The sequence below is a fragment of the Trichosurus vulpecula genome, chromosome 8 (assembly GCF_011100635.1).
Source record: "Trichosurus vulpecula isolate mTriVul1 chromosome 8, mTriVul1.pri, whole genome shotgun sequence".
In the NCBI taxonomy this organism is placed as follows: domain Eukaryota; kingdom Metazoa; phylum Chordata; class Mammalia; order Diprotodontia; family Phalangeridae; genus Trichosurus; species Trichosurus vulpecula.
Window position 1 is genome coordinate 48350906 of NC_050580.1, and position 15860 is coordinate 48366765.

The window sequence follows — 15860 nt, forward strand, 5'->3', positions numbered from 1 at the left end:
AGTGTGTGTGGTGGGAGCGCGCGGGGAGCCCGGAGTCGGCGGCGGTGGCGGCAGCGGGGGCTGCAGACGCCCAGAGCCTGCCCGAGGCTGTCTCCCCTCTCACTCCCGGCGCGTGCGGTGACCGCCCCCCCTCTGCCCCCTCCCCCCCCAGGACGAGGAGGCGCCCTCCCTGCGGACCCCCCCGCCAGAAGCCCGGAGCCGGAGCGGAGAGGGAGCAGAGCCCGAGCCGGAGCGGAGTCGAGGACCCGAGCAGCCCCGAGCCGAGCCGCGAGGGCGGGCGGAGCGGCCGGGGTCGCTGTCCCCGCCGCCGCCGCTGGCCGCCGGGGGAAGAGATGGCGGCGGGGCCGGAGCCCGAACCGGAGCGGGGCGCCCGGAGCCTCGTCCGCGCCGCCTCCTTGTGGCTCGGCTGCCTCCTGCTGCTGCTCGGGCGCCGGGACCCGGCCCTGGCCGCTGCCGCCGCCGCCTCGTCTGCCGGCAGGAGCAGCCCGCAGCCGCCGCCGCCGCCCCCAGGTGAGTGCGGGGGGAGGGGGCGCCGTGGCCGCAGCCCCGCAGGGCCCCCAGCGCGCGGCCCGGCCCACTTGTACGAGTGGCCCAGCTGAGGCCGCTGCCCGCACGCCATTCATTAAGTTGTAGCCGAGAAAGTGCGTGTGCAGGGCGGGGGGGGGGCAGCCCTGGGACCCCGGCGCGGCCCCCCCCCCCCGGACCCCCCCCGCCGGCGTGGTCGCAGCCTTGACCCTGTTGCCCGCCGAGCCCGGAGGGGGAGGCCTCGGGGGCTCCCTCTCCCCCATTGCCCGCTCGGGGGTCCGCTATCAATCTTCGTCTCTGCGCAGGACCTTCAAACTTTTATTGATAGCGGGCCCCCCAAGGCGTGGGGAGCTCTGCGTGCTCCTTAGGGATGGAATGCGGGGTGTCCCAGAAGTCCCGGTGCGGGGGTAAGCTTTTCACGAAGCTGCGTGTGCCGAGCTTTCGTCAGTCCGGAACAGCGCCGGGGCTTTCTTTTCAGCTGAAAGCTGCACAGAGACTTTTGGGACACCCGGTATTTGGAAGAAGAATCAGAGCCCCCAGTGGGTTAGTCATGATGTGGCAACTTCTCCTAAACCTCTCCAAAGATTGCTGAAAACTGACGGTCTTGGAAACGGAATAAACTTTTGAAGGGGGGAAACAGCAGAACTTCAGTACCCGGTCACGCTTCATACATACCTTGTTTTTTATTCGATTAATGCATAACGTCGTATTGGCTAGTGGAGTGGAGGTGTGGGGAGCAAGCAACTGTTAAAAAAATGATGCATTGGAGTGCCAGGAGCTTAAGACCAGTTTTTAGGGAAACGCTTAGAAATTCAGCATTTACCAAGGCAGGCTGGTGCGTGTGCATAGAGTCCTGGACTCGGAGTCTGGAAGACCTGAGATCCTTTATGTGCCCCATAAGCAAATCGTTCAAAACCTCTCCGCCTCAGCTTCCTCGTTTCAATAATGTAGGTGAAACTTTAAAAGCTCCATGTAAATGTCAAGGTTTGTGGTATCATTTTTATTGATACTATTAGACCCTGTCCTATTCGTTGGTTTTTAGGGAGCACCTGGTTAGGAAACTTCCTGGGAGTCCTTCCACTTAATGTTGGGCACCTGCTCTGCACTTTAGGGACCCTCAGATTTTGACTTGTTTTAGGCTTCAGAGACAGTATCAGTGTCCAAGGTGAGATTTGAACCTAGGTCTTCTTTGCTCTGAGATTGGCCCTTGGTTTGTGGTCTACCTCAATAGGTCCATGGTTACATGGTAGTGCTGCAAAGGTCACTTGTTTTTATGAATAATAATTTGGGGGTGAAATAAAGTATATGATAAAATTTGATAAAAAAAAAAAGTTCTATTCAAGTGTGTGGATGGTTTTGGCCCTTAAAGTTCTGTTGATGCCACATAGTGGCAGCTTCCAGTATCTTATCTTAGGTACTACTTTAGATTCTTGATTTGTGGTTAAATCCTGTTCGACTATAAGGTGGTTAAATGTTAACTGTAATTCATTTGCAAAATAATTAGTTCTTGGGTTTAATTTTTAAGGAAAAACAGTAGTATTTGAAATTAAAACTACTATCAGCTACTTAACCAGCTTATCTCTCTGTTAACTTTTGTTTGTATAGAACTGATGGTAGTAAGCTTTTAAGGAAAGAGTTTTGTAATCTGTTTTCAACAAAAAGGGCTTAAATTCTAATATCAAATTTAGGTTCTTAGGTCTTCACAAAAATATTTGAACCATAAATTTGTATATTCCTTAAAATACAGATTTCGTGTTTAAAGTTTTGTTCCAGTTTTACTTTTACTCATGGAAGTGACTTTTTTTTTTTAATTCTTAGTCAAGAGAAATAAAAAAAAAATCTTAGAAAAGACATTCTAACAGCTCATTGGCACTTTATTGTGTGAACAATCCAATTAATGAGTGCAGTGTTAATTTGAAATTTTTTGACTGTGGATTGAGTGACATTCTGGTGATTTTAAGGAAAATGAATCTTAATAGTGGGGAAGAATAAGAGTATGCCTAATTTTATCGAATGGCCTGACATTTTAATGGATTAATTTAGAGAAAGCAAGTTTAAATTAGAATGATGTATGACAACATATTCATATATAGTTGCTTCAGAATGTTTGTGAACATTAATATTTAGGTTTTTTGCTACGTCATTTACCATTTGAAATATAACTTGTAAGATTACAACTACAATAGTGAAGTTATATTCGATGCCTGATTTTAAAGGAAGGGGTTTATGCTTGTGTTCATGCAGGATCTTAGGGCAATGGGTTTTCAATTGGGGTGGGAGCTATTTAGGAGAAGAAAGCAATATCAAATGTGAAAGCTTACCTACAAGTATATTTTAAGGATTTTAAAAAATATAGTATATAATTTGCATATGTTATCTATTTCAAAACTTAAAACAGATCTACACTTAGTGGGTCAGGAAACTAAGGAGCAGACAGATTTAGTGACTTGCCCATAGCAGCTAGGAGCTATGAGGTGTCAGAGGTAAAATTAGAATCCAGGTCTTCCTGAATCCAAGCCTAGTAACTCTGTTATACTGTGCTGCCTCTAAGCAAGCAAAGTAGGAGTGACAATAAATATTGTCACTGATTTCCCCCAGCTGGTAGTGCCTTCTCCTCTGAGGCTGCATCCATCTACTCTGCATATATCTCATGTGTACCCAGTTATTTACATGTCATTTCCCTCACCGGAATGTGGTTCCTTGAGGAGCGGGGCTTTTTTTTTTTTGTCTTTCTTTTTATCTCAGGTGCTTGGCAGGTGGAAAGCATTTTACAAATTCTCAGTGATTGATCCAAGAACTTAGTTTTGTTAGGAAGTTTGAACAAGTATGGGTTGGAAAGCCATGTCAAGCCCATATCTGGCATGTGTCATGTGAACAGTGATGGGCAGCATGGCAGTAGAGTGGATAAAAAGCCTTCCTCCAAGTGAAAGAGAACTGGTGTATAAGATGCTAAGGGAGCAGTAGAAACTGATATGTGGCCTGGAAAGCTAGGTTGGGGTGTTGGAGCCTGGTGAGTAGAAACAGGACTATGTTTGCAATCAGAGAACCTGGATTCGAGTCCTACTTCTGCCACTTACTGCCTTTGTGATCTTGAGCAAATCACTAAAACCCTTTGGGCCTCAGATTCTTTATCTATAAAATGTGGAGATTGGAATAGATGACTTTTAAGACCCTTCAGCTCTGAATCTATAATGCTGTGAAAGGGTCCTGGCTTAACTTGAATGGAAACTAATGGGAGATTAGGTTGAAAGCAAATTGGGGAGATCCTGAACACTGCACAAATGGTTTAGATTTTATCCTGAAGGCCTTGGATGTTTACTGAAGCCTTTTGAGCAGGAGAGTGTTGCTCAAGGAGTGGTTTAGGAAGATTAATATGGCAGTAGGCGGTAGGATGTACTGGATCGGGGAGAAACTGGAATTGGTAGGTAAGTTAAATAATTGAGATAGGTTACAGAGACAATGGGATGAAGGCCTTAATTAGGGCAGTGGTGATGGAAATGGATGGGAAGAGTATTGATAGCTAGGGAGAGAACTTTGAAAGAGGAAAGTAGAGTTCTGGGGACAGAATTGTGGGTAATACTGACTTGTGTTGTTTGTCCTTTCTCCTCGAAGAGGACCATGACATCAGGAAGGTGATGCCACGACTTACATGTGAATTGGATTTAAGTGAGAGAGGGCTTTCTCCTCTGGAACCATCTGGGTCTAGTGGCAAGATATAGATCAGGATGACTGGAGATGGCCCCTAATAGCGCCTTTTAAGTGGTGAGGGGAAGAAGAGAAGCCAGTAAAGGGAACAGGAGGATCAGTTAATAAACAAGCATTTCTTAGTCTCCTGCTCTGTACCAGTACTGTGCTAGTCTCTGACAGAGAGGTGGTGGGATAAATAGTACCTAAGACAGAGTGGTCAGCCAAGTCTAATGCTTCAGATAAGTCAAGGGCAAAGAGAACAGAAAAACCATTGCACTTGGCAGTTAGGACTTGGGTGATCGTGTTGAAAGCCAGATTTCAAGAAGTAGGTAAAACTTACCACTCCTTGAAGAAAAGTGAAGGTGAGATGAAGGAGAGGAGGCCGAATAGTTTAAGGGGTGAGTTTCATTATTTCCTTTAGGACTTAGGACCTTTGAGCATGTTTTTGGAGAAAAGGGAAGGAACCATTGGAGAAGGTTTGTTTGGAAGGATTGGTAATTCATGGACTGGAGTCTGAGAAAAGATGAAATGCTGTGGATCTAGGACACAGGTTGAGGGGCCTAGATTTAGAAGTGAGAGTGGATAATTCTCCTCCCTTCCTAATGAAATAAATGAAGAGACATATGTTGAAAAGAAGCTTGAGATCTTAATATTAATAAGTTAGGGGATGAGGTGATCTGCTGGTGAAGGGAGCTGGAATGGAATTGGGGCGATGAGAAAAGGAGAGGAGGTTTGGGATAGTTGTGAGGAGTGTATAAGGGAATCAACAAGAAATAGATTACTGAATTATTGAGCCAAAGAGATAGAGGTGCTGTCCAGACTTCCTCCCTTCACTTAAAAGCTCCTGAAGTTCAGGGACTCATCTAAACATCTTATGCTTTCTAACAATGACCCCAGTGTTTTGCCCAAAATAGATGCTTAAGAAACATATTGATTTATAGTGGGCAAAGTCATCATGTTATAGTTTTTTTCTAGCATCAGACTGTGGCCTAAGTTAGATTAGAGCATAGTTCTTAACCTTTTTGGTGTCAGGGACTGCAGTCCAGTGAAACCCATAGACCCCTTCTTGGAATAGTTTTTTAAAATGCATAAAATAAAGTACATAGGATTGCAAAGGAAACCAGTTATATTGAAAAAAAAGTTATCAAAATATTTTTTTTAAGTTTATGTCTCAAATTTAGACCCCTAGGTTTGAGGAAGCATACATTTATTCAAGGGAAGGGTATAGAGTTGACTTGTGAATTTTCCATTTGTAGAAATTCTGTTGACTATAGGAATGAAATTATTCAGTCATATTTTAACTATTCATAGCCAGCATAGACAAAATATATGAAAAGTTCTACATTTATTCTTTGACAGTCTGACTAAGGGACGTTTGATTGAATAAGTAACCCAGGTTTTAGCAGATTTGAATTCTACTTTATCATCACAGCTGTACCTCTGCTATAAAAAGTAATGAGATCTTGAGAATTAGAATGGCACCTAAAGATCATCCAGCACAGTCTTATTTCCCGTGCAGGAAAATCAGCCTCAGCTTGAACACCTTCATTGATGGGGAACTCACTGCCTACTAAGGCAGGCTATTCCGTTTTTTTGATCACTCTAATTAGAAAGAAAGCTCTTCTTTCACTTGAGCTGAAATTTGCATCTTTTACTCAGCTGGCATTAATCCCATTTTCTAGAGCTATTCAGAATGTACCTGTCCCTTCTTTACCATAACAGCCCTTCTGATTAAGTTCCTGCATATTACCATTATTAAATGTAACCCTGTTAGTTTCAGCCCATTGTTCCAGCTGGTTGCGATCCTCTTGGATTCTGATTCTGCCAACCATTGCATTAGCCATCTCCCCCAGGGTAGCTTCCTGTGAAAATTGAGGAGGCATTGCTTATGTCTTAATTCATGTCATTGATAAAAATGTTGAACTGGGCAGAGGACAGAGTTCTTCAGTATACTCCTAAAGACCCTCCTTCAGCTTGTCATTCTTCTGTTAGTCAACATTATTTGTGCCTAGTTGTTCTGGTTATAAATCCATTTAACTAGTGTCATATAGCTCACATTTCTGGTTGCCTAAGAGGATACCATGGAACTTTTTCAAATGCTTGTTCTATTCTATCAGTTTAACTTCATTTCCACTTTTTATAGTTATTTTGTTTGACATGATTTGTCTGTAAACTCTTACTATGGTCCTTTTGTTGTTTTTCTTCAGTTGTTTTGGTTCTGATTCTTCATGACCTCATTTTTTTTTCATTATATTTTACATTTATTCTCTCTGAGTAAATGAGTACTTCCCATATGGAGAATGCAGGAGAGTATGATTTGTTCAGATGAATGCTAGCCTTTTATATTATTCAAATTCGAATCTCCCACCTGGCTCTCCATTGGCCAGATGCAACCCCCTGAACTGCCCATGTCATCCCCTCCTCAAACAGCTCGTTAAGCATCTATATAGACTTCTAGCCTTTCACCTGATCAGAAGCCTGGTTCTGCTACATCACAGCTCTCATTAGAACCAGTCACCTGACTTAATTCTGCTAAAGCTAGGAGTACTTTTAATCTTGTGGAAACAGAATTCCTCCTATCGTTTTCCACAATTCTCCCTCTTTTCTTTTATTCAAATTTTTGTTTCCACATCTTTAATACTCCCTTACTGTCTTTCTCATTTGAATTCTTCCCCTTATCCATCTCCCCTTCAAGTAAATATGGGAAGGGAAGGGGGAAAGGTTGATGTATGCATTTGACAAATCAAGAGGGGGCAGTCCCCTTTATAAACACAGATACAGAGACCCAAAAGAAAACAATAATGCAATTGTCCCTTTAAGATTCAGAAGTCTCTTTTCATACAGCTGTCTGGTAGGGAACATCATCTGATGAAGTCCTCTGGTCCTCGGTATTTGTTCCAGCCATCTCCAGCACAGCATCTCAGCATCTTGTTCTTCTTGTCTTTTTGTAGGAACCCCAATTTATTTTGTCCACTTTCCTACAAAAGTGACCTTGGCACAATTTTAAGTTACCATTCCTAATTATGTACTCTTATCATTCTTACAAAATCAAAATTGAAACCTTGGCCATTGTCATATTTAAGAGATTCATATTAGAACCTGCTTTCTTATACTTTACATTAATTCATTATTAATCTCCCCCTGCCCCAGGAGGATGAGATTTCACTAAGGAATTAATAATGGGCTCTAATACGTACATAAACATATTAAGTAACCAGTTTTTAACACAGTACATATTAAGTCATAAACTTCTAGTCATGCCATGTTTCTTTTAAGGCATTTACAAAATAAATCACAAGCTATTCTTCTTTTAACACTAATTGTAACAAAACTTGAGATAAATATGATATTAACTAAGTAACAATATCATCACAAGCCCTTGACCTAGTTATCTCTATACTATTACAAAGAATTGTAGGACCCTAATTTATACAGGAACATGTGTGTGTATGTGTATACATACATATGTATACACACACATACATACTAATAACAGATATCAAGTCTAAATAGTGAGTTGTCGTTTGGGCTAAAATCCTAAGCCAAATAGCTAAATCTTACAGTAACCTAAGACATTCCAGAATCAGTTATTTAATAGATTTGTTATTGTGCTTATAAAACTTTTTGATTATAGAAGTTTGCCACTAAGAGATTAGGGAGGGAACTTATAGTAAGGGAACAATATTTCTCTAACTTCATGTCAACTCCAGGCAGAAGTTCTGCATGACCCTTTTTTTCTTGGCAGAGATACTGGAGTGGTTTGCCATTTTCTTCTCTAGCTCATTTTACAGATGAGGAAACTGAGGCAAACAGGGTTAAGGAACTTGTTCAGGGTCACACGGCTGTTAAGTGTCTGAGGCCAGATTTGAACTCACAAAGATGAGTTTTCCTGATTCAAGACCTGGTGCTCTATCCACTCTGCCACCTAGTTGCCCTACTGTGGTCCTAGTGATCATTGTTCACCTTTCCAGGTGCTCAGAAATAATGCATTTAGTAACTTGTTCTAGAATTTTTCTTGGTATAATAGATCATTTAGAACTGGAAGGGACCTTCAAGATCATTGAGACAGTCTGTTGTCTTCATTTTGCTGATGAGAATTCTGAGGCCTCTTGAGGTAGGAGTTGACTTGCCCTGGGTTACAGTAGCAGATCTGGCAATCCCAACTCCAGATCTCCTCCTAGTGTGATGCTTCCCAACTCCCCGTTCAGTTAGATGATGAAGGGATTGAGAAGAATGGGGCAGTGAGGAAGTGGTTGGATTTGGTGTTGACCACTTTTTCAATGATTTTGGTAAGGAAGGGGAAACAAGAAGATGGGCCAGTAGTTGGATGAGATAGATGGATTAAGGGAAGGCTTTTTTTTTAAACTGGGGAGACCCGAACATTTTAGTAGATAGATGGGAAGGAGCCAGTGGAGGGAGCAGAGAGGTTTCATGAAAGAGAGGATCATTGCTAAAGAAAGTTCCCAGAGAGGGTGAGAGCAAGTGGTAACAAGGTAGAAAGATTATTCTTGGCAAAGAGTAGAGAACAGACTTTTTTCTCTCAGAAAGGAGAGGAGAGAAGGAGTAACAATGAGAATGCTGAAAAGTTTTGACAAGGGAGGTTGAGAGAGCTTCTTTTTGAAGGCTTTGGTTTTCTCAGCAAAGCCTTTGCTCCAGGTATCAGAGGCTTCAGGTTTGACTAGGGGCTTGGGAGAAGAAAAGATTGTGAACAGATGATGGGGAAAATGAGTCAGTAAGTATAGATGACAAAGATGACAGCAACAGTGAGGACCCAGCTTATTATATATAATAATTACATAGCAAATGACATCTGTGTGATTTTTGTGTATGTGACCTTATCAAATGATTGAGTGCTGTTGCATCAGTGACCAATTAGATAGTATATAGACATTTTCTCATAGATCCTCTATTTGTATCTTCTAGAACGTCGTTGACCATGGTTTGGGAACTGCTAGTATAGGACATAGAATGCTATGATTTCAAAGAAGTGAATTGATTGGCCTGGAAGGTTTTCTTGGGGAGGGGACAGTTGAACTAAGTCTTAAAGAATTACAGGTAGGTTTTGAGTGGAGAAGGGGGGGACAGAAAGAAGGAGGGCCCATGGGAAGGAGCAGGTGGGAATTCCTAGATGGTTGAAGCACTGAACAAAAGCAAAGAGTTGGTAAAGTTCACAGACAAATTAATTGGCTTCCATTAGTTCATTGGCGTAGCTTTCTTTAACCTCATCAGCAAATTTGATTCTTTGGGGGAGGGGAGGAGGCCTGTATTTTGCATTTTATTGTAGCAATTTATCAGAAGTTAAAAATTCACCTTAGTTTACCAAATATTACTGAATATTGATAAGCAGATGGATTTAAGATAGTGATTCATTTGAAAAATGCCTTTGTGTTAACTATTAATTGAATTTTCTCTTAAAGCTCTCACTATTTTTTCTAGATTTTGACAACATCTGCAATAAAACAGTGATTTTCCTGCATTTTTTCAAACTGTTTAAAAATGGGTTTCAGGTTAGCTATTGTATATTCTTTTATTTCTCATTTATTTCAATATATAAAATCTTGGCCGGCAAAATAAAATTTGACATAATTTTATTTATAAATTATCAGATTAGCCTATTATTGAACTTTATTTCATTTTTTTCTGAGTGAGTTTCTTTTTCTTTTCTTCAGTATTTGTTGCAAAGTTTGGTTAAATAAGCATGATGCTACAATGTCTCAGCCTGTTGTTGACCCCTCAGGAGGGGAAGATTAAATTCTAATAGTGTATTTGGATGAATGAGGGTAAATCCAGAAGAGATTTCCTTCTTAAATTCACCCGTGCTTCCTGGAATTTTTAGGATTGAAAAACTAATAGCAGTACTTTTTAAAGTTTACTGCTAACACAATTTGAGTTTTAAGAATTTATTATAGCTCTTGAAATCTGGAAGTGTAATTCCCCCTTTGTTCCTATCATTTTTCATTATTTCCCTAGATATTCTAGATCTTTTGTTTCCTCAAATCAATTTTTTATTATTATACTGAGTTCTATAAAGTATCTTTTTGATACTTTGACATAGCAATAAAAGTATAAATTGACTTTGATAGTATTGTCATTTTTATTATATGGCCCGGCCTGGCCCAGCCCAGCCCAGCCATGAACACTGATTATTCCTCTAGCTATTTAAGTTGTTTATTTCCTTAAAGAACACTTTGGAAATTGATCTGTACAAGTATTTTGTATGCTCTGGTAGACTGATGCCCAACATTTTGTGCATTGTGAAGTTATTTTGAATGAGATTTCCCGTGCTATTATTACCTCTTAGATTTTGTTAACCTTAGTGTCGTGTGTAATACGTGTGTAATACGTATGTAATATATATGTGTGTGTATATATGTATTCGTTATTATATAGAAATGCTATTGATTCTTGAGGGTTTATTTTGTAGCCTTTTGTTAATGCTGTTGTCTCAATTAGTATCTGCTCATTCTCCAGGATTTTCTAAGTAGACCATCACGTCGTCAGCAGATAGGGCCAGTGTTTTCTCCACTTTGCCTAGCTTTACACTTGTGATTTCTTTCTCTTGTCTTTCTGCTTTTGCTATCATTTTTAGAACTGTATCAAATAATAGTGGGAAGAGTGAGCATCCTTGCTTTATCTACAACATACTTACATAGTTCAGATTCAACATTATAGGATACTTTAAAACAAAAGGAATTTAAAAATTAAAGTACTAGGCAAGTAGTACTAGATAAGAATGTTTGATTAGCATATAAAAGCACCAGTTTACTGTAGCTTTTTTGGGGGGGGGAAGTCTTAAAGAATCTACCTAGGTTGCCCCACCCTTGGTGACCTGCAGTATATGGAACTCCCTCAAAGATGGCCATCAGCTTTCCCATACAAATATTCAAGCTAACTAGGTATCAGATATAGAAGAGGTTTTGTTTACTCTTCAAAGTATTTGTACCAAAGCCCATAGAGGTTCAGTAGACCTGTTCCCCACCCAATTTGGTAAATCTCTACCATCCCTATAATTACATATGTCTGCTTTGCCCCATCACCCTTTTGCCAGCCTGTCCTCTGCTGTCTGACTGCTTTGCTTGTTGCTATGTTCCATTCCTGGAAAGACTTTGGATATTCTTGTTGCTTTTGCTGTCTTCCAGTTCTAGGTCACCTCAGTCTGACTCTGCCTCCCACAAATGCTTCCTGAAGTCTACTCCCAGTTCCTCCAATATCTCCTTGTACTGTAAGGCTTTGAGCTTCCCTCACCACACTAATGGCTTCCATAGAACTCCCCCCAGATTCCCATTTAATTTCTTATACCAACCCACGAATTGAACGAAGTTGGGGAAGGTCATGATGTGGAAGAGATAACTATATCATCTACAGATTTGATAAACATGCCGTTATGCCTTCATATAAATCATTGATAAAAATATTGAACAAAACAAGGCCAAGGACAGTCCTACATCTATTAGGGAATCCTCTGGATTATAGACTGTAATATCAGTCTGTTGAACAGTCAACCAGTAATGGACATATAAAAATCTGTTATTCACCAAAATGGTTCTTTAATTTATAGATAACTAATGGCTAGTTGTATGGTATCTGAAACTTTTTTCATGTAACCTTTAAACATGACTGATGTTTAAACATGACTGATGACTCCACAGCCTTAACTCCTGTTTGATTTCATGTAATCTCACAGTTTAGTGCCATAGTTGGTTTCTAACTGCTAAAGAAGAGTTGACAAAGATTTATATCTGGCAATCATTTCTACATAATATTATAAAATAGAAAAATACTTACTACCTTAATTATACAGCATGTCCCAAAAGTCTTTGTGCAGTTTTAATATGTGGAGTACATATGCTTATTTAAATAAAATTCACTAAATACTTGTGATTTTTAGTTGTGTTACCATAATATAGCATGTCAAATATCTATAATTAAGAAATTGAATTAGAGTAACACATCTGTTACACATAACTTTGGTACATAAGAATTCCATTTTCTTTTGAAACAACCAATTAATCTGAAAACAGTTTTGTGGCAGCTGCTTTAAAAGTTGCTGTGTATCTTCTGCCCACCATCCCCAAGGTCTTCTCTAGGACAAACAAGGCTTCTGGCTTTCTGATGGAGCTTCCTTATCTCTGCTTGCTTCTGCCTGTTGTGAAGTGGGCCTCTTTGGTTCTCACAGAATCCAAAAAAAATCTCCATCTGCTTGGAGGCTGAACCTCAAGGGAGGAGGATCTTGAATAGTCTCATCTCCTGCATCCCTCACCAACCAGCTTCTCTTCAGCCACTGATACCCTGCATAGACTCTCTGCTTAATGTTTAAGAATATTTTCATCTGTTTATACTCATTCCATCCCAGTGATCTTGAATCTCTAGCAGCCCGTATACAAATCCCATTTCCCATCCTCTCAGTACTTCCCTAGGCTTAGCCAACTCATCCCCTTCTCCAGATCTGTCCATCTCTTCCACTCAGCAGTCTGGAATGCCTGCTCCATAATTAACCAAACCTTTTCATTTTAAACATCTTTCTTTCTCTTCTACTCTTTGCATCTTACCCTCATGAATCACGGTACCCTCCTGATGATATAATATCCCTTGCCACCTTTCCAGCTATACTTTCATATCTCCTGACTTCACTGGAGGGGAGTTGTAATACTCCTCATTGCCACTTCCAGACCCTCCCTCAAGCACCTTCATTAAGCCACCTTTCCTCCTTTCAGGTTCATGCTGTCCAAATTAAGCACTCAATCCAGATCCAGTTGGCTTTTATCTGTCCCCACCCCACCCCTGTCCCGCAAAAGACATTCTTATTTCTTCAGTGAGTTCATTGCCTGGTTCACAATCTTTGTTTCCTTCCAATCTCCTGCTCTCACAGTAGGGGTTTCAGCATACATATGGAAATCACCTTAAATATCCCAGCTTCTTCGTTTCTCAATCATTTTAACTCCCTTAGTTCCAATAGAATGACCTGTTCCTCTTTTCCATCTCTGTTAAACACAGAGAGGGTCATGCCATTGACCTTGCTATCACCTACAAATATTCTACTTCCATGTTCCATGAACCCCTAAGTTCATTTATCTCATCAAGAATGAATGAATGAAGCATTTAATAAATGCTTACTAGGTGTAGAGCACTGGGGATACAGATCGACAAGTAGGACAGCCCTTGTTCTAACAAGGGAGATGACTTGGAGAGTTTTAGCTGCAAGTTGGATGTTACATGGCCCTTAGGGTCTAAGTCATGGTCTAACCTAAGGGCTCCATGGTGAGGCAGATTTTATATCTCTTCTTTAATGTCATTTCCATTCATAAAATCATATCGGTTTTCAATGTTGAACTTTCTATTTTATTCCTATGCTTTCTGGCTGCCAGTCCTGTACTTTGTCCTCATCATAACTTCATTTCCTTCAGTCTTCTGTTCTGCCCCAGACTATTGTCCCTGTACTGGCCATACTCTCCTTCTTTTTCTGTTTTGACTCCTCAGTGAACCTAGCTGGTTCTACACTATCCTCCAATCTTGATTTCCTTACCTTCTTGCCGGACATGATTTGCCAAACCTCAATCCTGCATTATTCCTGTGCTTAGCCATTTTTGCTCCTATTCTTGTACTACTGAATGGAACGTGAGGAAATCATGAAACTGCGATTAGGCCAATTACAAATTTATGTTATCTAATCAGAACTGAACTCTTACCACATCTAGTAAAGCATCCTATTTATAACTGATTTGCTATCTTTCCAGCATGTCTGTTCCAAGCCTTCTTGTCTTCTCAAAGTTCCCATGGCACTCTCTCTCCTCCCCACCATCTCAGCTAAGAACTTTACCTTCTACCTCACAGGCCTCTGCCCAGCCTCCAAACTTTACAGATGAAGAAACAGAGGTTTAGAGAGGTTAAATGATTTGCCCAAATTTAAAGTAGTATGTGCAGAGGCAGAATTTGAATCCAGAACCTCTGACATCTGGATCATGCTGTAGTGAGTGTCTGATAAAACTTAATCATTTTTTCCTCTTAGATGAATGATTAAAATAATTTTATGTTTTATTGAAATAATCAGGTAAAATATTTTGTATGATACTCATTTGATAACATGATTTGATATTAACAAGATAAACTTGATTCTACTTCATTACTACAACCTTCGTGATGTTGTATATAAAATACTTTTTAAATTGTTTGAGTCTCTCATCATTGATACAGTGAGCGCTAAGTCCTGTTAAATGCCAATGAGAAATATGAAAGCACTGTGTGAGAGGGAGAAACCAAGCGTAACAGTACACAGCCGCTGCCTTCAGGGGTCCCGTAACTTAGTAGAAGAAACAGAGAGTGGGACCCAGTTAAGGTCATACTTGGCCTGAGTACTTATGAGTAGAATGGCAGAGAGTGGGAGCAATCTTGGTTTAGAATTAATACAACGTGTGAGTTCAGAGGATGTGTGTATAGGGTTTCGTTACTGTGTTTACTTACTAGAGTTTACAAATCAGATTAAATCTAAATATATATATATATGCATATATATATATATAGAATATGTATAATATATATATGTGTGTGTGTGTATATATATATATATATATATATATATATATATATATATATATATATACATAGTCACATAAATGTTTTGTAGAGGGGAGAGATAACAAAGATGACTGTTGGTCAACAATGCAGAATAGAAGTTTTCTAAAAAGTCTTCAACACAATAATGGAAGGTTTATTAACAGCTGTATTAAACAAAGTAAAAATATGAAGAATGCCCAGATTATTTCTCTCGTTTTCTTCCCTTATACCTCCTCCCTAAGTCTTTAGAGAGTATTATCAGCAATTATAATAATGAGTAGGAGGAAAATAGAGGCAGACTGACAAAGAATTCTGAGAAATAGCAAACGGCTGCTGAGGAAGAACATAGGAACACAGGAGACAGAGAGGTACCAGGCTAATTTCTGGTAAGAAATTTTAAAGAATTAAGAGATTAGATTTAAATTAGGAAAAAAAATGTGTTCTACAACCAAATGGATGAAAGAAACAACTTTATGGCTAGGGAAACAGGACAGAGAGAAATGAGAAGAAACAATTTTAACTTAGGCAGTATCAGGATCCAAATCATACAGCCAAGAAATCATGTCTTATGTATAGGAGCACCAACAAAAAAGACATGAAAGACAAAAAGGAGAGTAAGAAACATTATGACAATATTCTCCAGAATGAATAGATACAAAATTTATTAATTATAGAAAACTTTTCTGAGACTACTTCAAGGTACTTCCAGGTAGTGCCATAGTTTTTGAACTATAAGAATAAAGCAAATATTCTCCATCTCGTGGTGACTTCTCCCTTATTTCCATTCCCCTCAGACTCCCCCCCCACCCCCCATCAGTGTTCTGCTCTAAAGCTACTCATCCCTTCCACTGTGGTCTCCAAAATGCTTACTCCATAGGTAACAAAGTTGCTTTCATTTTAAAATCTTTTCCTTTCCCACTTCTTCCATTTTCTGACTCCTTCCTAATGGCATGGCTTCCTTGGCCACCCTGTCCAATACTAGTTGCACTCTGGCTCCTTTGTCTGACTGCCTCCTTCAAGAGAGGGAGTTGGAATATTCCTTGCACCCCATTGCCACTTCAAGCTGTCCCTCTACTACCTTCATTCAGCAGCCTCTC

General features: G+C 40.2%; 1 protein-coding gene across 1 annotated transcript in view; it reads left to right on the forward strand.

Annotated features, from left to right (window-relative positions):
- Positions 1 to 895: 895 nt before the first annotated feature.
- Positions 896 to 15860, forward strand: part of NEO1 (neogenin 1) — a 284110-nt gene continuing 269145 nt past the window's right edge. The window contains exon 1 of the mRNA XM_036736497.1: positions 896 to 1036. Within this exon, the coding sequence (XP_036592392.1) occupies positions 896 to 1036 (141 nt within the window). The remainder of the gene's footprint in view (positions 1037 to 15860) is intronic.